At 38.5% G+C, this 22,961-nt stretch overlaps 1 protein-coding gene across 8 annotated transcripts in view; it reads left to right on the forward strand.

Moving 5' to 3' along the window:
* The window catches only part of LOC126248162 (inositol hexakisphosphate and diphosphoinositol-pentakisphosphate kinase), a 585,218-nt gene that overhangs the window by 400,066 nt on the left and 162,191 nt on the right, over window positions 1-22,961 (forward strand). For all 8 annotated transcript variants that reach the window (XM_049948910.1, XM_049948915.1, XM_049948911.1 and 5 more), the window contains exons 16-17: window positions 17,043-17,269; window positions 17,362-17,498. In XM_049948910.1, the coding sequence (XP_049804867.1) occupies window positions 17,043-17,269; window positions 17,362-17,498 (364 nt within the window). The remainder of the gene's footprint in view (window positions 1-17,042; window positions 17,270-17,361; window positions 17,499-22,961) is intronic.

Consider the following 22,961-nt stretch of genomic DNA (forward strand, 5'->3'; position numbering starts at 1 on the left):
TCTACTCTAGTCCTTACAAGCAATGAACCTTGATACAGAAGACTTTTCAATGCTAATCTTCCTTCCGTCCTTTTCATGTACTGCTACAATGACAGAGGTTTCATCCTCGCTGCTGTATTCCACCAAAAGAGTCCTTAAAAGGGTGCCTGTAGTACAAGTACATTCCAAGAATTCAGAAAATTTGTGACTGTTATTATTTTCTTTGGCCTGGGACAGACTCCATCACCATTTATTAGATGCCTAGAGGTTGTTATTTATTGGATGACAAACAAGCACTTTTCCAGATTCAGGCAGAGGCCTGCAGTCTAACACATTTCAGCACTGTTGTCAGGTGGCTTAGACATTCTTCAGATGTCTTTGAGAAAGTGAGTTCATTATCCAGATACTGAAGACTCGTTGTCCAATTAAGGTGTCGAAGCAGATTGTCCATTGTATTTTCAAATGTACTAGAGGATTATTTAGTCCGAGTGGCATAACTTTGACTCATAAGGCAGTCTGTTTCTCAGTCAACTTCGTCAAGATTGAGTCACAAGTAACCTGTCTCTGTGTCCGTAGTTGATAAATACTTTGCTCCTTTGATGCAGTTTAGGATGTTATCAGTAGTGGCACAGGAAAGCCATGTGCCATCCTTCTTCTTCACAAGGATTGCCAGGAGAAGACCAAGCACCTTCTGAAGGTTCAATGCTGTCATGTACCAGCATCTTCTCCACTTTGTCCCTAATTAGGCATTGTTCAGCTGGTAGCACCCTACACAAACACTTGCTAATTGGGGTGATTCCTGTTGTTGATGCAGTGTTTTGCCATGGGCCACTTGGTCTGTGTTCTCTCCACCCCAGTTTTGAAGCCAGCTGAAAATTTGTGTGGAACATCTATCATTTGCTGACATTGTTCCTCGGTCAGGCCAGATCCTGTTGGCATTTCAAAAGTGGCATCATCCCCTGCATGGTCTGTGGTGGTAGTGGAGCATGCTTCTTTGACACTGGCAGTAAGCTGCCCTTTCTGGACTGGTTCAGCTGTTTCTATGCTCATACTTTGAGGGATGAGTTGTGGCTACTTGTGACAGTGATCTGAAGTTCTTCTTGACCACTTAGAGTGGTTATGATTGTCACTGGCATGTAGCTTTTTGCAACTGATCAATGTTTTACAGTTTAAATGAGCATCTAGATTGACAACTTGAACTCATCTCATTGATGATGGCTGGATAACATCATCTTCAGTTACAAATAGTCACTCAGAGCAATATTTTTTATGTTGCATGTTGTAATAGCATTGTTGATTAGGATCTCTGATCTCCCACAGTCTATGACTGCTTGTGATGCTTACACGAAGTTGTATCTGAGAATAACATTGTGACTACATTCCACTAAAAAAACAAATTCAGAAGGCTGGGTTCTGTCATTGATAATTATTCATGCAACACATGTACCTATCACTTGTACAGATTTCCCATTTGTGACTTTCAGCACAATCACTTTCATATCACAGAACATAGTCTTCCTTAGCTGACAATGGTAAGCATTCACCATTACAGAAAAAGATGCTCTGGAGTTGACTAGCCTTGGACAATGACATCAATGAAATTTTCTGACATCTTGATGACTGTTGTCCATGGAGGATTTTCATCTGTGATGATGTCACCTCCATAGGTGGTCCCTTGCTTAGTTTCTCTGAATCTCACTGGTAGATGAGAGGCTGGTACCTCTGTACATAAAAACTATAATTGTGTGCAGTTGATTGGTGTCATTAGAACTATAGTGGTGGTAGTCATAGACCACTAGTCTTCTTTCTCTGCAGTAGCATACAACATGTCCAGGGCATCTACCAAAAAAACATACTGGCATGTGGTTCTCTGTCCTCCTAATGTCTGTTCTGCTGGGCATTTGTGTAGGAGTTGATAGTACCTGCATTGATCAGATGCTTGGTTGTCATTTGACAGCTGCATTGTACATCCTAGTCTACAGTCTTCTTCGTGGCAGGTTCGATTGGCAGTGGAGAGTCTTGTTAAAGACTGATACACTGATCAGCCAGAACATTACGACCACTGACCTACTAATACTATAAACACATCCATGCGATAGAAGCATCACCTGGTAAGGAGTGACTGCTAGAGAGAAACACGCGTGGTGCATGTGGTATCTGTGAGTGTACTGTCTGTGTGTAGAATGAGGGAAGCACACAATCTGTTTGAGTTGGACCGAGTACAGACTGTGATGGCCTGAAGGCTCAGCATGAGCATTTTGGAAACTGCATGACTTGACAGATGCTCAAGGAGTGCTGCGGTGAGTATCTTCACCACATGGCCAAACCAAGGTGAAAACATGTCCAGACACCTTGGTTTTGGGCGACCACCCCACATTACAGATTTTGAGCATTGTAGGCTGGACATAATGGTAAAACTAGACAGGCAGCAAACTGTGGTGGAACTAACATCAGACTTTAATACTGGACAAAGTACAAGTGTGTGTGAACACACAGTGCGCCGAAAACTTCTAACGACATGTGTGTGCAGCTGATGATCTGTACGTATGCCAATGTCAACACACTGACATCAGCAACTGTGACTGAAATGAGCACATGACCATTGGCATGGCACATTGGTGCAGTGGCAGAGCTTTGCATGGTCTGATGAATCCCGGTACCTTCTTCATCATGCTGATGGAGGGTGCAAATCCATCATCTTCCAAAGGAAGAGCTCCTCGACACCTGTACAATGGGATGGCAGTGGCTCGATTATGCTGTGGAAAATGTGCACGTGGGCATCCATAGGTCCAGTAGAGCTTGTGCAAGGCACCATGATGTCAAAGGGGTATCTTACACTGGTTGGAGACAGCGTACACCCCTTCATAATGATCACATTTCTCAACGGCAGTGGCATTTTGGAACGAGATAACGCGCCGTATCGTAAGGCCAGGAGTATGGTTCAAGGATCACAGTGATGAATTCCAATTGACATGCACCCCCCCCCACCCCCCACCCCCACCCTCAACTCGACAGATCTGAACCCTGTCAAACACATCTGGGATGTGATTGAACATGCTGTCAGAGCTCATCATGTCCCTCCCCAGAATTTACTGGAATTAGGTGACTTGTGTATGCAGATGTGGTGCCAACTTCCTCCAGCAACCTACCAAGGCCTCATTACTTCCATGCCATGACATGTTGCTGCTGTTATCTGTGTCAAAGGTGGACATACCGGCAATTAGGTAGGTGGTCATAATGTTCTGGCTGATCAATGTACATCCCTTCTTCAACATTATCTATTGCCCCCTGACATATGGGGTTGACATTAATGACTGCTATCTCTTGCATACTCGGTGTGACAATTCTGCAGCCATAAACTGCTGTATTTCTTCTCTCACTACCTGGCATATGAGAGACAAGGTCATGATGGTCTTCCACAACTGCCATAGGAACCACATTTGGGAGTTGATCATATTTCTTTTGCATAACTCTTTTCTGTTGCATTTTCTTAAATTGCTGGCACCACCTGATGAATCCCTTTGGTTGTTGTGATGATATCCTTTACCAGAGGATCTTGGTAGATGTTTTCAGTGACTCTTTTCACCAAATGTGAGCTTTTGTTGGCTTTTTGTATTTGGATTCACAATATGGCATAGGACATGGCGTGCACCTCAACAGGTATGGTAAGGGAAGGTTATCAAAGCTTATAGGTGACAGCATAGGTGGGGTTGGTGGGATCACTCATGGGAAAATTCCTGCAGTAGTGGGTGTTAGAGCTGCACCATTTTTAGATTGAAGTCAGCTGATAGGTATTCCTGCTTAAGGGAAGTCTCTCTAACAAAGGAACCACTTTTGACAAAGCTTAGGTATCCGAGTAGTGAGGGAATTAGTATATTTCATCAAAATATACAAGGTATTAGATATAAAGTTAGTGAATTGCTTATAGATGTTGACTCTGAAATTATTGGTGTATCTGAACACTTCTTAAATAAGGAGATAATTCAGAGGCTTCCTTTACCAGGATACAGGTTGGCTGGGAGCTTTTTGAGGAGCTCTTTGCGGTGTGGGGGAGTAGCCATGTATGTGAAAAACGGAATCCCATTTGAGTCAATTGATGTTTCAAAGTACTGCTCTGAAAAGGTGTTTGAATGTTGTGCAGGTGTTGTTAAATTTAATGGAGCTAAACTTCTAACTGTTGTTATTTATAGATCCCAAGACTCTGATTTCACAACATTTTTGCTAAAGCTAGAGGAGGTTCTTGGTTCACTTTATAGGAAATACAAAAAGTTAGTTATATGTGGCGACTACAATATTAATTGTATAAGTGATTGTGCAAGGAAGAGGATGCTGGTAGACCTCCTTAATTCATATAATCTTATGCAAACCGTATTCTTTCCAACGAGAGTGCAAGGAAACAGTAGAACAACTATAGACAACATTTTTGTTCATTCCTGATTACTAGAAGGGCATTCTGTTAGCGAAAAGGTGAATGGCCTTTCAGATCATGATGCACAAATTTTAACTCTAAAAGATTTTTGTGCTGCAACACATGTTAAGTATAGTCATCAGCTGTTCAGGAAAGCTGATCCAGTTGCTGTAGAGACCTTTGTAAACCTTATCAAGGAACAAGAGTGGCAAGATGTTTATAGCGCTGATACAGTAGACGATAAATATAATGCTTTTCTCAAGACTTTTCTCGTGCTCTTTGAAAGTTGCTTTCTGTTAGAACGTTCAAAACAGGGTACTAGCACAAACAGGCACCCTGGGTGGCTGACTAGAGCGATAATAATATCTTGTAGAACAAAGTGGCAATTATATCAATACGTTAGAAACAGTCAGAATCTAAATGCAGCAGCCCATTACAAACAGTATTGTACGGTTCTTAAAATGTTATTAGGAAGGCAAAAAGTATGTGGTATGCAGATAGAATAGCTAAGTCTCAGGATAAAATTAAAACCATATGGTCAGTCGTAAAGGAAGTGGCTGGTCTGCGGAGATAGGTCGAGGGTATATAATCAGTGCGTAGTGGGAATGTCCGTGTTACTGATAAGTCACATATATGTACAGTATTTAATAATCACTTTCTGAATATAGCAGGTGAACTAAATAGAAACCTAGTCCCAACAGGGAATCATATAGCGCTCTTAGAAGAAAGTGTTCTGAGACTTACCTGAAATGCTCCTCCATGATACTGACAAGAGAGAGATTGAGTTAATAATTAAATCACTAAAGACCAAGAACTCTCATGGATATGATGGGGTATCTAGCAGAATACTGAAGTATTGTTCGTTGTATGTTAGCCCAGTACTTAGCCATATCTGTAACTTTTCCTTTAGGAGTGGTCGGTTTCCTGACCGATTAAAGTACTCGGTAGTGAAGCCACTTTATAAAAAGGGAGACAGGGATAATATTGACAATTATAGACCTATTTCTATGCCATCAGTGTTTGCTAAAGTTATCGAGAAGGTTGTATATACAAGGATACTGGAGCATTTAAATTCACATAATTTGCTGTCAAATGTTCAGTTTGGTTTTAGAAATGGTTTAACAACTGAAAATGCTATATTCTCTTTTCTCTGTGAGGTTTTGGACGGATTAAATAAAAGGTTGCGAACGCTAGGAGTTTTCTTTGATTTAACGAAGGCTTTTGACTGTGTTGACCACAAAACATTACTGCAGAAGTTGGACCATTATGGAGTAAGGGGAGAAGCTTACAATTGGTTCGCCTCTTACTTTAAGAACAGAAAGCAGAAGGTAATTCTCCGCAATATTGAGAGTGGTAGTGATGTTCAGTCCCAATGGGGCACTGTTAAGTGGGGCGTTCCCCAAGGGTCGGTGCTGGGGCCACTGCTGTTTCTTATTTATATAAATGATATGCCTTCTAGTATTACAGGTGATTCAAAAATATTTCTGTTTGCTGATGACACCAGCTTGGTAGTGAAGGATCTTGTGTGTAATATTGAAACAGTATCAAATAATGTAGTTCGTGAAATAAGTTCGTGGCTTGTGGAAAATAATTTGATGTTAAATCACAGTAAGACTCAGTTTTTACAGTTTCTAACTCACAATTCAACAAGAACCGATATTTTGATCAGACAGAATGGGCATATTATAAGTGAGACGGAACAGTTCAAGTTCCTAGGCATTCGGATAGATAGTAAGCTGTTGTGGAAAGCCCATGTCCAGGATGTTGTTCAGAAACTAAATGCTGCTTTATTTACCATTAGAACAGTATCTGAAATAAGTGACACTTCAACATGAAAAGTAGTCTACTTCGCATATTTTCATACGCTTATGTCGTATGGTATTATTTTTTGGGGTAATTCTTCTGACTCAAAAAGGGTATTTTTGGCTTGAGAACGTCTTGTTGACCCCTATTCAATAGTCTGGGAATTTTGACATTGCCCTCACAGTATATATTTTCTTTAATGTCATTTGTTGTTTGCAATATTAGCCTATTCCTAAGAGTTAGCAGCTTTCACTCAGTTAATACTAGGCAGAAATCAAATCTGCACGTGGAATGCACTTCCTTGACTCTTGTGCAGAAAGGAGTGCAGTATTCTGCTGCATCGCCGGCCGGTGTGGTCGAGAGGTTCTAGGCGCTACAGTCTGGAACCGCGCGACCGCTACGGTCGCAGGTTCGAATCCTGCTTCGGGCATGGATGTGTGTGATGTCCTTAGGTTAGTTAGGTTTAAGTAGTTCTAAGTTCTAGGGGACTGATGACCTCAGCAGTTAAGTCCCATAGTGCTCAGAGCCATTTGAACCATTTTATTCTGCTGCATCCATTTTCAATAAGCTACCACAAGAACTCAAAAATCTTAGCAGTAGCCCAAACACTTTTAAGTCTAAACTGAAGAGTTTCCTCATGGCTCACTCCTTCTATTCTGTCGAGGAGCTCCTGGAAGATCTAAAAAATTAAGCAAATTCCAGTGTTACATTGTTGATTTTCTTTATTTAAACTTACTTGTCACCTGAATATGTTTTTTATATTTCATTTTATCTGTTTCTAATATCATGTTATAATTTCATGTATTGACTTGTTCCATGACCATGGAGACTTCTCCTTAATTTGGTCCCACGGAACAATAAATAAATAAATAAAATAAATAAACCAAAACATTCTGAGTAAAACACTGTGTTATTTCCAAGGATTTTGGGCTCAGTTCTTCAGTTGTTCTTCCACTATGTGGCCTTACTACTGAGTGTCACCAAATGATTTCTTCATTTTGGCCTGAAATTTGTCCCAGTTAATGAGCTTCACTTCATTGTTCCCAAACCCATTGTCATCCCACGTGTTGCATTCGGTAACTCAGTCAAATCCTATCAGCCATTTCGCTGAATCCTGACCAACATCTCTGGAAAAAAACTGATGGATGTCTGATGGGGCCGGCCTGTATGGCCATGCGGGTCTAGGCGCTTCAGTCTGGAATGACGTGATTGCTACGGTCGCAGGTTTGAATCCTGTCTCGGGCATGGATGTGTGTGATGTCCTTAGGTTGGTTAGGTTTAAGTAGTTCTAAGTTCTAGGGGACTGATGACCACAGATGTTAAGTCCCATAGTGCTCAGAGCCATTTGAACCATTTTTTGTCTGATGGGCCGTTGACTTACTGCTGTTTTGGAATCCATTGGTTTTCTGAATGTACAAACTGTGGGAGTGTTGTACTGCTTGTATTCCAGCACCTGTCCATGTAGGCAACAGTTTTTACGTTGCCTAATTGGAGCCACAGTGATGTAGATATTTTGGAGTACCTTGTGTCTCCACCAGTGTCTTGTTCTCACAGTGAAGTCCAAATCCAAAAGTGTGGTCATCAGAGTGTACAAAGACATGCAGGTTGTTAGTGTGTTAGCCAGTGATGCTAATTGCTACACCACATTTCTCAGAGCACAGTTTGTGGCAAAATTTTTAAATGCACCATCTACAGTTCAGGCCGTGTCTTCCAGCTAATAAATCCTAATTTACTAGTAGTACATAGTTGACCATGTTTACACAACAAGCAGACAGACTGAACTACAAGCATTTCTACCATGGTAGAATCCCTGTGGTCTCAAACAAAATTAAAGCTTGAAATAGAATGCAAAATATTTAAGAAACTGATGTCAAAGGGGTTAAACTACTGGTCTTACTTTCGTCATAAATCTGATGACTTTCCTGATGACACAATGGACTAAATCTGTCTGAAGGAACCAGTGAGCCACTCTTCCAATCCCTCATCTTTCATAGTTTCCCGATTCAACAGATGGATAAGGAGAAGAAGACAGAGAAGGAAATACGTCGCCATTGAGATGGCCCTCATACTGCAGTGCAATGCTGAATGTTTGGGAAACAGTTTGAGAAACTAAAACTCTAGGCATAGAGGTGATTTTATTTTCTTCTTCTTCTTCAACTAATGCATATTAAACTCTGATAACCATCTACTTAGGAATTATAGCATACACTGCATGGATGGTATTGGAGTTAGGGCCAAAGGTGGAGTAACTGTCTCTGCAAATAACACATACAATGCCTCTTCTGTCCCTCTAGTTACATACTTTGATACAGTTGCTACTGCAGACAACATACCATAATGGATAAAAGTATCCTCCTTCTAGATACTTCCACAAGAAACTTTAGACTAGGAGGCTCTCATTGATCCCGGAACACAACTCCACTGTCCACTCCTCTTGGTAACAACTTCAACACAATAGATCATGGGGATTATTGTCTACTTGCCTGAAAAATCAAGTTTCCTAAAAGCCTTGTTATATCTCAAGGATATCTCAAGAGCAATGTATGAGGTCAGTTCAAAAAAATTCCAGAACATTCATAATTTTTCGCCAGTAGTGTGTTGGAGCAAAATGCGATTGTCATGGCTGCGCACACCTGTGTTTGTTGTGTACCTGCTGTAAGTTTCAGTGTTGTATGTCTGTTAGTTGTTGTTCAGTGCCATATTGAGTAGAACATTGTGTAACACAATTCGTGAATTTCGAGATGGCAAAGTTAGAGGAGCAACGCATCTGCATGAAATTTTGCCTGAAACTCAAGATAACATTTACAGAGACACACCAAATAGTGCAGGGAGCCTATGGTGATGAGTTCTTAAGCCGTACTCAGTGTTAAGAATAGTTCATATTGTTTAAAAATGACCAGATGGAAGTTAAAGATGATCCTGATTAAGGACGCCCCTCGGCATCTAATGACAACGCTTATGTCAGGAGCATCAACAAAATTGTGCATGCCAGTCAAAGACTGACTGTCCAAGAGATTGCAGAAGAAGGTAGCATTTCAGTTGGATCATGCCATGAAATCTCACACAGCAGCTAGGAATGCATCGTGTTGCCGCCAAGCCTTAAGAGAATCATAACTGATGATGATATGTGGATCTACGGTTATGATGTTGAGACCGAGGTTCAGTCTTCACAATAGATCGGGAAAGGGTCTCAGAGATCAACTTTAGTCATAAACTTGGCGAACAGGCTGGATGCATCTGCTTAAGTTTAGTAAAGCTTTTGTCTGATTCAAATGGGGTTGTGGTTGTATATTGTGTGGATCAGTAAGGCCTACCTACCTCAAGACCACTGATGCTATCGGTCATCAGTGGATTAGGCTTGCACCATGTGTGTACAGAACCAACCCCACAACTAGTGGTGGGCAGGAAATCGCGTATCTGTTAGAAATCACAGTGACTGAGAAGTCACAGATATCACAGTAGCAACTTTACAGAATCTAACTGTGATTTCAGTCACAGTTAGCAGTTGCAATAAGTATTTCACATTCAAAGACGTGAGCCATCTATTGGTCGAATGTAGCACTGCTTTCTGCGATTTCCGTGACAAGTCGCAACTAAGAGTCGCAAGTAGCAACTAGAAAGCGCGGTTAACAGTGCCATCTGTGGGTCAAAGTTCGTACTACGCCCATCTCTGCGATACACTATTGAGTCCAACTGCGATTTCCGTGACAAATCGCAACTAAGAGTCGCAAGTAGCAACTAAAAAGCGCAGTTAGCACTCCCATCTGTTGAGCAAAGTTCATACTACGCTATTCGCTACCGAGTCAAACTGCGATTTCTGTGACAAATCGCAACTAAGAGTCGCAAGTAGCAACTAAAAAGCGCAGTTAACATACTTTTCCTAGTGTCATCTGTTGACCGACGTACGTACTTCGTTATGAGAGCCTTGTGCCTCACGAGATCGATGTGCTGTGTGTGCATATGAAGGGCTTATTTCAATAGTGGTACAAGTCCATTTTTGTTCATTTTGAGATACAGAGTCGTAAAGTTAAATGAGCGCTGAAAAATCTGCAGTTGAGATACCAGAAATATTCAAGCATATGGCTTCTTGCTAGAGATGAACCTTTATTTATGTTTGTTTGGATCACTAATTTCAGAAGCATTATAGGCAGAAAAGTGGAGGTAATGGACTTGTACCACTATTGAAATAAGCCTTTCATATTATATGACGACATGCACATTCAGCATCAGTTATGGTTGGTCAAATGCTGCTGTGACTCTGAATGTATTATATTAATAAGAAGCATCATTGCTCTTTTCTCCTGAAAATATCAAGTAACGTAACAAATGTGTTTGATTCTGCTTCCAATATGACAGTTTTGGTTAATACTCCACATGCCTACAGGACTTTGCAATGTTAACACAGCAGAACTGAGACATCTGTATAAGTGTAGAGAAATGATAACAGTCATATGAATGCCTCACTTTTGTTCCGACACAGTTCAAGACTCAGGAGAAAAGTTTTACACCTGGTGTTCTACATGGCAACTTCACACACAAGAACTTTTTGCCGACACTACTACCACCTACATAAGTAAGCTTTTCCTGTGTTACTTTCAAGTAATGCACTTAAGCTATTCCTGATTTAACTGGAAGATCTGTACTTCCCACTTTCATATCAACAGCCTCAAAATGCATATTGTAGACTTCGGGGATATGTTACAGGTCAGTGTCACACCAAGATTGTGGAGAAAGGGGGGGGGGGGGGGGGGGCGGCATGTCGCTCTCCAACAAGTGTTTACCAATAAGTAAGTGACGGAAAATTATGGGTATAGGACGGCTTAAACATGTGGAAAATGAGATTTTTATTATTCACTCACTGTATTTGACATTTATTATTCCTTTAAAATCGCACAACAACTTCAATAAAACACAGTTTAATCATTCACACACTTATTTCACAATTATTTCACTTTTAAACTGCAAATCCTCTAAGAGCTGTCTTGAATCTTCACGAGTCTCTCCCAACAGCCTTGATGTGGATAGATACATACAGCAACCAGTAATCAGAGTCAGAACTGTGTCTGCAAAAACACAAGGATTATTAAACAATTTTTGCTGTCATTAATTACTAGCAATATAATTGACAGAGTAGATTGCTAATATTTGCTATAATGAATATCACATTTGCAAGAACGATCTCACTGAAGTAATTAAGTCCATCGAAACGCTTAGAAACTAACCTCTCGTCTGACGAAAACGGTCTAAAGACCCAGTGGCAATTTCTTCAGATCTGTTGACAATGATATTTTGAGTTATCACTTTACTGAGTGACTGAAATGTAGTTCAGGTACCTGTGAACATAACAATATGTTAGAATTCATTTTCTAAATACGAACTATTACGGTACTGTACGGCTACTTACATATTAATTACACTATTAATATTTTCACAGTTGTTTCTTTAATACAAAATTAAAGCCAACGGAAGAAAAAACGTAAAACATACTTGCCAATGACAGGTTTGTTGCGATGCAATTTTCTGTGTTGACAGATGTAACTTTTTCATACAGTGGTAAGTCACAGAAATCGCAGGAGTCACAGAAATCGCAGAAGTCGCAGAAGTCGCAGAAGTAGCAGAAATCGCAGAAGTCACAGAAGTAGCAGAAATCGCAGAAGTCACAGAAGTAGCAGAAATCGCAGAAGTCACAGAAGTAGCAGAAATCGCAGAAGTCACAGAAGTAGCAGAAGTCGCAGAAATCGCGGAAGTAGCAGAAATCGCAGAAATAGCAGTGGCGGAGGGATACACTACCTATGTTCCTTAACTGCGACAAATCGCAGTTAAGAATAACAGATACTGAAAAGTAGCATTCACAGAAATCACTGATATCGGAAAATCGCAGTTTAGCCCATCACTACCCACAACTAATGTCTGTACTACATTTGTGGAACCATAAAATACCATGCAGTGGCAGCTCCTTGTGGTGTTTCACAGGTTCTTTGTTTACAGGTTCTTTGCTGTTCAAGAATTACTAGCTTTGCAAACTGTTGTTCACCTCACCATGGAATCCATTTCATGAGTTACCCATGAGTGATGAACCATTTGTGTTGAATGTGGTCACAACTTAGTGGTGCTTGATAATGTCCACCACCACTATGATGCAATACCTACAGAGTAGTCAACACAGATCACTTGTGCCAAATGCCACAATGGTTCCTTCAAAAGGGCATGGCTGATTTTCTTCTCCATCCTTCCCCAGTCTGAGCTTGTGCTCTGTCAGTAATGACCTCATTGACAGGACATTAAACCCCAATCTCCTCCTCCTCCTCAGTTGTGTGGAATCATGATAGTATTGGAGCAGGAGGTATGTATTTATCCTGTGAAGTTCATCTGCTCTGCCTCCTCCATTGTCCTTTAAAACTGTGTAGCAGCTATATTGATTAGATAAATAAATCCAGAAAAACCACACTCTCTTCTACATTTACACAGGCTGAGGAAGGGGTTTTGTTCTTCTTGGTACCAGGGCACATTGAGATTCAGGAAAATGGGTTAAGCATTTATTACAGCCAAGGAAGCATGCACTAAAAATCCTGTGATGCCATGTGCTGTTTCCCTGCATGGTGTCTGTCTGCTAATCAGGCAAAGTGTCATATGTTTGTAGGAAGAAGAGTGATTCGAAATGATGAAGAATACACTGTGACTGGTAAAGTCAATCAGGAGACTTCCTTTTGGGCCCTCAGAAGAGATGTTTACCTGCAATCAGAATTTAGTTTTGCTTTTGATGTACAGATTGTACTACACCATATTGTAACTGATTGTTTCACATTCTGATGAAAGGGCTGAAGCTAGTTCATCAATTGTGATCTGATCTCTCTGTTTTATCAGACACAGTGACAAATGTGGTACAGATTTTAAGATTTTGTTTAGTGTCCAACCTTACATTTAAATTATTAGGGAGGAGATTATGTGGTACCAAAATTTCCATCTCATCCAATTATTTTAGTTACTGATTTGTCAATTTATGAGATATTTTAATAGCTGTAATGTCCCCCCCCCCCCCCCCACACGCACACACACACAAAATTCACTTTAGACTTGCAGTTGTTAGTGCCATAATGATATTCATAGTGACTTGAATAGAAAGTTTTTCGATTATACCAGCTATATCTTTGTCTCTAGCAATCAACATTTTAGATCTTGCATTTTAGGGGTAGTAGTTGCACTTTTCTTATTTCTTAGTTCGTCATAATGTGCTGTATATTTCTTCATTTTTTTCAATCTAGTTATTAAATTGTTAATTATTCTACAAATTAGTTTCACATTCTGCATAGATTGTTTGTTCACTTTCCCACAAAAATAAAATTGCAAAGGACCAACAGTATCAAAGTAATGCTCGATAAACAATAGTATGAGGAAGAGTGAACACTGATTGTGTTTAGTTTCTGAATTGGCATTCCTTGTCAGAAGATGTGTATGCATAAATGTACATACATACAAATTGGAATGAGTAGTTGCCATAGGTAAAGTGGATGGGCCAAAATGGGAATACATTAGAAATAAGAGTAAGAGGGGTAGCGAGAGGGTCCTGTAGAGGAAGAGGAGCATTAGACTGTGTGTATAACATCCCCCACAGGTATAGACTAGGATGGTCACAGGTCGTATTCGGGCAGGCAGTGATGGGACTGCAGGGAAAGAATGTAGAAAGGCCTCTAAAAATCTTGGCCAGGAGAAGTACATGACATCTTGGAGGATTGAGAGACTAAAAATGTAATTAAAGTAAGATACAGAGAGACTTTCAAAGACAGTATAGAAGATGAGCAAATGAGGGTAAATACAGAGAGACAGAGGGACGTTATTGGAACAGCAGCTGAGACTGGGATCACAGTGTTTTAAAAAGTGTTAGAGAGATCTTTTCATCTGCACAGTTCATAAAAGCAAGTGCTAGATGCAAGCCGAATACTAATTGAGCAGGTCAAGAAGTGGCTGTCGAATTTCAGCAAATCTTGGCAGACAACAGCAGTATGTCATAAGTCTACCCATACTTTTAATTACAATGTTTGAAAATGGCCTTTTATAAATGTTGAAGCAATTGGATTGTTGGGGAAGTACTATCTGAGCCAATAAAGGTAAAAGAGAGAAGTGTGATATCTCCATGCCTTCAGCCTCATGGTAATGAATGGTTTTTCGATTTTGTGTATAGCATTTTGCAGTAATAGGTATACATCTGTTTGAGATGTTTAATCATAAACATGAAGCAATTTATCTTGTTGTGTTACTTTAGCCTCTTTAGATTCAAAGTAGATTGACTCTGTTAGATGTGCTGTTTGCCTCTGCAGAAAAGAGAAAGCAATTTAAATATGTATTGACTGTTAATAAGTATACCATATTTAGGAGTCATTTCAGAAAAAATAATCAAGCTGTTTGAAAACACGGATATCAGGATCTGCTTAAGGAAGGAACTGGTTCCTGATGTCTCACAACCAACAGAGAAAACTGAGCAGATCAAAAATTTGTAGACTTATTGGTAGTCATGACAACAAACACTATATAGGCCAGATGGACAGAAATTTTAAAATCTACTTTAAGGAGCACACTGACTCTTTTAGACTTCAGAAAGCTAACAAGTCAGCTAAAGAAAAACATATAGATGGCATAACACCCAGTGTTGGAATAGGCAATGATCTTAAAATACTGTAACTTAAGAAAAGAGCTGAAAAATGGAAATCATGCAGAAAATCGAAGTTTTCATCCATGGTCAAAAGTGCAACCGTGAGATCCTACAGGGTGGCGCACAAAATGCGTTACCATGTTGTATTTGAATATAAACTTTATTGTCAATACAATCTGAATGGAACACATACTACAATGTAGAGTCGTCCATGGAGATTTCTTCTAACTCAGCACATGCTCAATATGAAGCTGTGGAATGAAGCTATTGCGAAGCATGCTGAAATAACACTTGCTGTTCACAGTTTCTTCAAAGAAAAAGGGTCTAATAAGTCTGTGACTGGAAATTGCTGCCCACGCTGTAATACTCGGAGCATAATGTTGTCATTCATGAAGTACTTGTGGGTTTTCAGTGGCCCAAAAGTGTACATTTTGTTTGTTAAGCACACCGTCTAAATGAAAATGCACCTCGTCTGAAAACCAAACGTTGTTGAGAGTTTCTTCCCTGTCCTCCGCCCACTGAGCAAACAGTAGTCTCTGCTGCTTGTGTTCTTCAGTGAGCTTCTGTGCACAGGTCATCTTGTATGGGTACATATGGAGGTCACTTTTAAGAATGCGTTGAACGGAGCATGTGGATATTCCCAGTTGCACTGCTGCCTTTCCACACGATTTCCCGGGACTTCTCTGTACAGCAACTCGTACCGCTTCAATATTCTCTGGTGAACAAACGGGCTTAGACCGAGGTCGCTTCGCTTCCAATACTGTTCCTTCCTGTACAAATTTATCATACAACCTGTGGGTGGTCTTCTTGCAACGAACTCATCGTGTGTTAAACTGTTGTCGAAAACGCCTCTGAGTCACAACAGGGTTTTTCGTTTCATGAAAAAGTAACACAATTGCCGATTGTTGCTGTGTCATCAGTCTTCCATTGTCAGCCGTTGCTGCTTACTAGTCTCCTAGCAGCAGTGTCGTGAATTACACATCATTTCGTAACTCATTTGGTTTTCCAAGCTCTGCTGGTACTGCTGTAGAGATCCCAGCGGGATATCTAATGTGCGTCGTAAATTGTGAAAGAAACAATTGGTAACACATTTCGTGCGCCACCCTGTAAATGAAATGATGGAATATAAGATTTTAACATTTCTTCACCAACCTCAATATTCTTAAAATAAGAAGTACATAACAATTAACTTTATATATGAATAACCCCAGCATCATCTTTCTAATGCATCAAAATAATTTTGTATACATTCATTTTTAGAGAAAACTGTCACAGTCACTCATGTGTAATATATTTCACCAATGAACATCAGTGATTTGGCAGCAAAACACGTAGAAGATGTTGCATGTGACTGACAACACGAGGATCAACATATTGTTAGTTAAATCAAAACGAGCTTTGCTTTACCACCATCTTGTTTTTCTGCATGTGTTTCATATTGCCATTGAGCAGATCAAGATACAGAGAGACATCACCTCTTCTTAGGTTAGTCTTCTCTTCCTCCACAGGATGAACACAGCAGTTTCCAGGACTCTGCAAAAAAAATTCTGTTGAACTCTTATTGTACTGCTACTGTAACATGATATGAGGTCTAACTTCAAAACATGTTGCTAATTAAATAATTTAAGTTGTTGACAAATATGGTGACTGGTAGTGGTATATGTAAAACCTGTTCATAAAGAGAGGAAAACTGAATTGTGTGTCATTGTTGATTGGGAGAATTTTTAGAGTGAAGATGTGTTAACATTTTATTAGAATGTTAATAAAGGTAAGAACTCAGCTAATCATCACCAGACACACATAGGAGGCTGAACACTAGGCTAGCTTTCAAACATACCCTGCAATGCAAACATTCTGCCACAACTTTCCATACCATATTTATTTCATGTACACATTTGAATATGTATGTATTTTGTGCATCCCAAAGAAGCACACCTTTTTGTCAAACTTCATGTGTAAAGTAGTATCTTGTTTCAGCAATTTTTAGATTTGCAGATATATGATGGATAACAAACATTTATTAGACACTGGTGGAAAGGTTTGTAATGGTTTAATTAAAAAAAAATATTTTGGCCAAAAAGTATAATAAATCTGATCAGAAAGTATATATATTAGCTCTTTGAGTATGTAAAGGAATGGTGGAAAATTTTTATGATGAACAGATTTGTGAAGTTTATCTTTTCTCTCAAACTTTGTTCTTTCCAGATGCTGTCCTTTACCATGGTGAAACATGGGAATTGATGGGTCGTCGCTGGGGAAAAATAGAAAAAGATTTTTGTACAAAAAATAAAACTTTTGACATATCTAAAATACCTGATATTTATGACTGTATAAAGTATGATCTGCAGCACAATCAACATACTCTGCAGTTTGAGCAGGCTGAGGAACTTTATATATATGCAAAGTATTTAGCAGACATTGTAATACCACAGGTATAAATAATACAGGTGATGGTACTGAATGTACTCTATTTTTCTTTGTTTGCTAATTCAATTAAATCTCTGTCCCTTTTCTTTAAAAACAGGAATACGGCTTAACAGTCCAAGAAAAACTTACCATAAGTCAAGGCATATGTACACCGCTCCTCAAAAAAATACGTGCAGATCTGCAAAGGAATATTGAGGAATCTGGCGAAGAAACTGTCAATCGTTTAAATCCGAGGTAATACTATGAAATATATATTCAGAATTATAAAACTGCTCAACAGTATTTCAATGGTGAAAATTAACACAGTCATCGAGCTGAATATTTGTGCACACCGCATTGCAGTTAGTTACCTGGAAGGTGGGTAATTAAGTGGAAGAAGACCATATGAAATGGATAGAATGTGTTAATGTTGTGGAGGAATGAGGACAATGTTTCGTAACACTGGGTTAGGTCGTGGAGATATTGTCAATGAAACTGAACAAGTTGAGGGAATCAGGATTTGGATCTGGATGGATTGGAAAAATTCCTGTGTGGCATATAAATAGGTTTGCAGGCATGCATGTGGCTGCCTTCGCAGTAGTTACTAATAGTATAATGTCAATAGTCATCCTGCAAACTGATATATTCAAATTATTGTCTCAAGGGATGCAATTCTTGAGAACTCTGTGGTGCCTGCTCCCTGAAGTTCTCTCTAAACTCCAGGTTTGTGGACAGTTTTTACCTCTTGTGGTCTCTGCATGATGGACTGATAACTGCAGTTAACATTAAGAAGGCACATAATATGGAAAAAAACTATATACTTCAAACTCTCCCTCAAGTATATATGTGTAAATAATTTTTATTGCAAATGTAATGTTTTAATAAATCTTAATTGCAATTGGGGGATACTGCCCTTAGTTTTAAGGAATCTGTAAAGTTCTTGAGCCTCATATCAGACCAGAAACACATCTTCTTCCCACATATAAGAGATTTGAAGGCAACTGCTCTTAAAATGATTTATCAACAGCTCATGGGGGTTGACAGATGCTCTGACCATTTGTCAAATCTTGTCAGTAGGCCTAATGGTGCAAAGTGTAAAAAATACCCTTGACACTATACAGCAACAAGGAAAGGAAGTGTCATGCAGCTCAATACCAAAATCCAGGGAACTGAGCAACTCAGCTTTATCTACTTTAGAACAGCAAGCATGTGTGTCTCTCTGAACCAGACACGGTAAAAAATAGTTTGTGCTAATGATCCAGCTGTTGTGCACCCTTAATACAAACTCACCACCACCATTATGTATATCTTTCCTTCAAATAAGAAGTATCGGAGAGTAAATATATAATTACTGACCTGTTTAAGAAGTAAGATGGAAGTTTTATATTGAGCAGGACAATGAGAGAGGTAGTTCTACATGGAGGAAAGGCCATAGACCAGGCAAACATTGATGTGCAGGGAGCTGACTAAAACAGTGAAAAACAGGAAATCATGTCCTATTGAGGTACTAGTAAAGGAATCAGTGTAAGAAACTGATGCTATTCCTAATTTTTTTTTAAATAGTTATGGAAACTCTAACTAACTAACTAACTAACTCATTTGAATGATTATTTAATTTAATTTAACTGGAACGAGGCACTTAACAGGATATGAATACATGGTTAGTGTCAATTTTAATGAACATAGAATACATTTTTTAGTCATACTCACAGAACTACACTTTTTATTTATTATTACAGGCCACCCATTTTTAAGTAGAAATTTGTCAATGGAATCGGAGTAGTAGTCCAGGAGAAATGATTTTAGGTTGGTCACATGATTTTAGGCTAGCCACACAGGGGATGATCCCTGTGGTTAATGGGACCAGGCAGACAGGTTCTTTAGGTTAAAGCCAAAGTCCAGACAGACAAATTTCAAGAAAAATAGAATAAAAGAAGCTTCATATACACTCAATAAAGATAAAGCTAAGGGCAGTATCAATTTACTTCATCAAAACATCAGGGGAATAAAAGATATAGTAGATGAGCTGTTAGTGTGTTTAGATGATCTCAAAAATAAGAATGAGATTGACATGCTTTGTCTGTCTGAACAACATGCACTGTGGGAATTGAAAGTGTCAACATAAATGGGTATAATTTAGCATCTTACACTTTCAGATCTAGCATGGATAAAGGAGGAGTTGCCATTTACACAAAACAAGGTTATAAGTGCAAAACTGTAGAAGTAAGCAAACTTTGTGTTGATCAGCACTTTGAAGTTTGTGCATGTGAACTGCAGCTATATAAGGTAGTGTTGATATTAGCAACAGTGTGGAGGTCCCCATTAGGAGATTGGGAGTTATTCATAAAAAAGTTTGACTCCTTATTATGCTGTCTGTCAGACAAAAAGAAGAAGTTATAAATCTGGGGTGATTTCAGTGTAAACTTTTTAAGCAATTCTGATAGGAAAAGTGAACTAGAAGTGTTATTAATGACATATAACTTAGAATCAGTGATCAACTTCCCTACACATTTAGCTCAAGACAGTAGCACTTTAATAGATAATGTATTTGTACAGCAAGAGAATGTAAAACTAACACATGCTTTCCCTGTGATAAATGGATTATCAGACCATGATTAACACACAAAACCTACCAGGGTGTACAGTTCAGAAAGCATTGAGTAAAAGTGTAAGCCTGGTGAACCCGGTATCTGTAGTGCACTTCAGAGAAAGTTTAAGAAATGTTAATTGGGGAGATGTATATAATGAGCCAAGTGCTAATGATAAATGCAACATATTTCTTGATAAATTTATATCCCTTTTTGAACATTGTTGCCCCAAAAAAATTACTAAATGTAACACCAAACAGTTTTCAAAGAAACCTTGTATTGCTACAGGTATTAAAGTGTCTTCAGAAAGGAAAAGAAAATTGTATGAGACAGCAAGAATTAGTAAAGACCGAGAAGTAATTTTACACTATAAAAATTATTGTAATGTACTGATAAAAGTTACCAGAAAATAAAAAAAATATGTACATTAGAGATGAAAGTAACAACTCGAGCAATAAAATCAATTCAATATGAAATGTTGTTAGAAGAGAGACAGGAAAAGTAACCACTGGGATAGGTAGTATTACTATTAAAGAAAATCAGGCCATCTTAACCAACAGTAGACATGTAGCTAATGTATTTAACAACCATTTATTAAGTGTAGGTGAAAAAAAAAATGGTGAGAATAGTTCAAAAGAAAAAGCCCAAGCAGTACATTGAAGAGCCAGTTTTGAGAAATCCTAGTCAGATTAATTTTCATCTAACAACCTCTTGTGAAATAAGGAAAATCTTTGAGAAATAAATATCTGTGGGAGTATGTGATATCTCTAACAAGTTATTAAAACAGCGTGAAGCAGTTACAGCTGATGTTCTGAGTCACATCTGTAATGCATCACTAACTCGAGCTGCTTGCCCAGACAGGTTAAAATATGCCATTGTCAAGCCTCGATAGAAAAAAGCAGACACCACAGATGTCAATAATTACTGGCCAGTATCCTTGCTTACAGCATTTTCAAAAATCGTCGAGAAAGTAATGTACTCAAGAGTGGTTAACCATACCTAGTAAATCACAGTTTGGATTTCACAAATGCTGTACTACTGAAACAGCAATATACAGTTTCACAGCCCACATAATAGAGTCTTTAAATAGTAAAATGTTACCAATGGGAATTTCTGTGACTTATCCAAAGCATTTTACTGTGTGAACCATGACACTAGGTTACAGAAATCACAATTCTACGGTATAAATGGAACAGGATATGAGTGGTTTAAGTCATATCTACCGAACAGGAAGCAAAAAGTTTCTTTGTATAGTTTTGGTGAGTTAAGGAAGTTTCCCACTTCATCTAACTGGGATGAAATTACATTAGGTGTTCTACAGGGTTTGATCATGGTTCCACTTCTGTTCTTGCTATATGTGAATGACTTCGTGTCTTTATCTGAAACAACGAGCTAAACTGAGAGTGTTTGCTGATGATACAAGCATCATTATTAATCCAGTAAAAGGAAATCCAATAGAAAATTATACAAATAATGACTTTGGAAAAGTTATTGATTGGTTTCCTGTGAATGGGCTTGCTCTGAACTTTGAAAAGACAAAGTACATCCAGTTTTCTACAGCAAGGAGTACAGTTCTTTCAATAAATATAACACATCAACAGAAGTAAGTAGCCAGAGTAGAGCAGACTAAATTTTTGGGTGTACATATAAATGAGAATTTTAATTGGAAAATTCATATTTTGGATCTCCTAAAGCGAGTAGGTTCAGCAACTTTTGCAATCAGAATAATTGCTAATTTTGAGGATAAGAAATTAGCAAGCTAACATACTTTGCTTACTTTCACACTCTGATGTCATACAGAATAATATTTTGGGGCAACTGAACACTTAGGCAAAAAGTATTCATTGCTCAAAAGAAAGTGGTTAGAATAATGTGTGGGGCTTATAGTTGCACATCTTGTTGGCATCTGTTTAAAATGTTAGGAATTCTTACAACAGCTTCACAACCAGATGAAATAAAATGTCTGAAAGACAGCAGTAATAGTTTCAAAAATAAATTGAAATTATATCTCCTCGATAAGTCCTCCTATACCATAGCTGATTTCTTGAATAGGAATAAATAAATCTATAGGTATAATATATGCATTTTGTGCCATTTAAGGGAGTGGGGTAGATAATAAAAATTTTAAGCTTAAAAAAAATTCTTGATTCATGTGTGCATTTCTTATGCACTTGACATGTTCCACATCATAACGGTTACTGTGAGATTGATCAATGGAACACGTAACTAACTAACTAACTTAGATTTAAAGCTTACTTTTCTACCTGTGAGACATTTTATGTTATTGGACAAATAACTAAAATTTTTGTTGCTGCATACTGAACTCCTTTGAGCACTGACAGCTTTAATAATGGGTAATGAAGGTCATGTTTTCCTCTAGTGATGTAGGTATAAACATCACTGTCCTTCTCAAATTATGATAAATTATTTATGATGAATTTCATTAACAAGTATGTGTATCATGAACATGCAGTTAAGGTGATTAACTCCTGGATGGGGTACTTGCATGATGACTCTGGTGTGAACACCACTTATTCTTACTGCTCACATTCGATAATTTCTTTCTATGTGACGAGTTACCCCATGAAATTATTCCATAAGACATTAGTGGTTGAAAATGTGGAAAATATGTCAGGATGTTGATTTGGTTGTTTCCCAGACTAGCAGTTATACAAAGAGCAAAAGTAACCAAAATTGTGCGAAAATCGCAATAATATGGATCTTCCAGTTCAAGCTTTCATCAACATGTACACCCACAAATTCGGAGCATTTTACCCTATTTACTGGCTCCTGCTCATGTGCTACATCACTTGTTGGTATGACTATTTGTTGTACAGAACTCAGTATACTATTTTTTCTGAAAATTTAGTGAGAGTCAGTTTTCAGAAAATCAATTTGGAGTTATTTGAAAAAATCATTAATAATCATTACTGTGGAATTCACTTCAATGAGATTTATTAAAAACTAGTGTTGTCTGCCAAAAGTACCTATTCTGCTTGCTGAATGTTAAGTGGAATGTCGTTTACATACATAAGGAATAGGAGTGGGCCCAAAATTGAACCCTGTGGGACTCCCCTTGTAACTGTTCACTAATCACTAAAATTTTTTACTCTTACAACATGATTTGAAG

This window comes from Schistocerca nitens, chromosome 3 (genome assembly GCF_023898315.1).
Source record: "Schistocerca nitens isolate TAMUIC-IGC-003100 chromosome 3, iqSchNite1.1, whole genome shotgun sequence".
NCBI lineage: Eukaryota > Metazoa > Arthropoda > Insecta > Orthoptera > Acrididae > Schistocerca > Schistocerca nitens.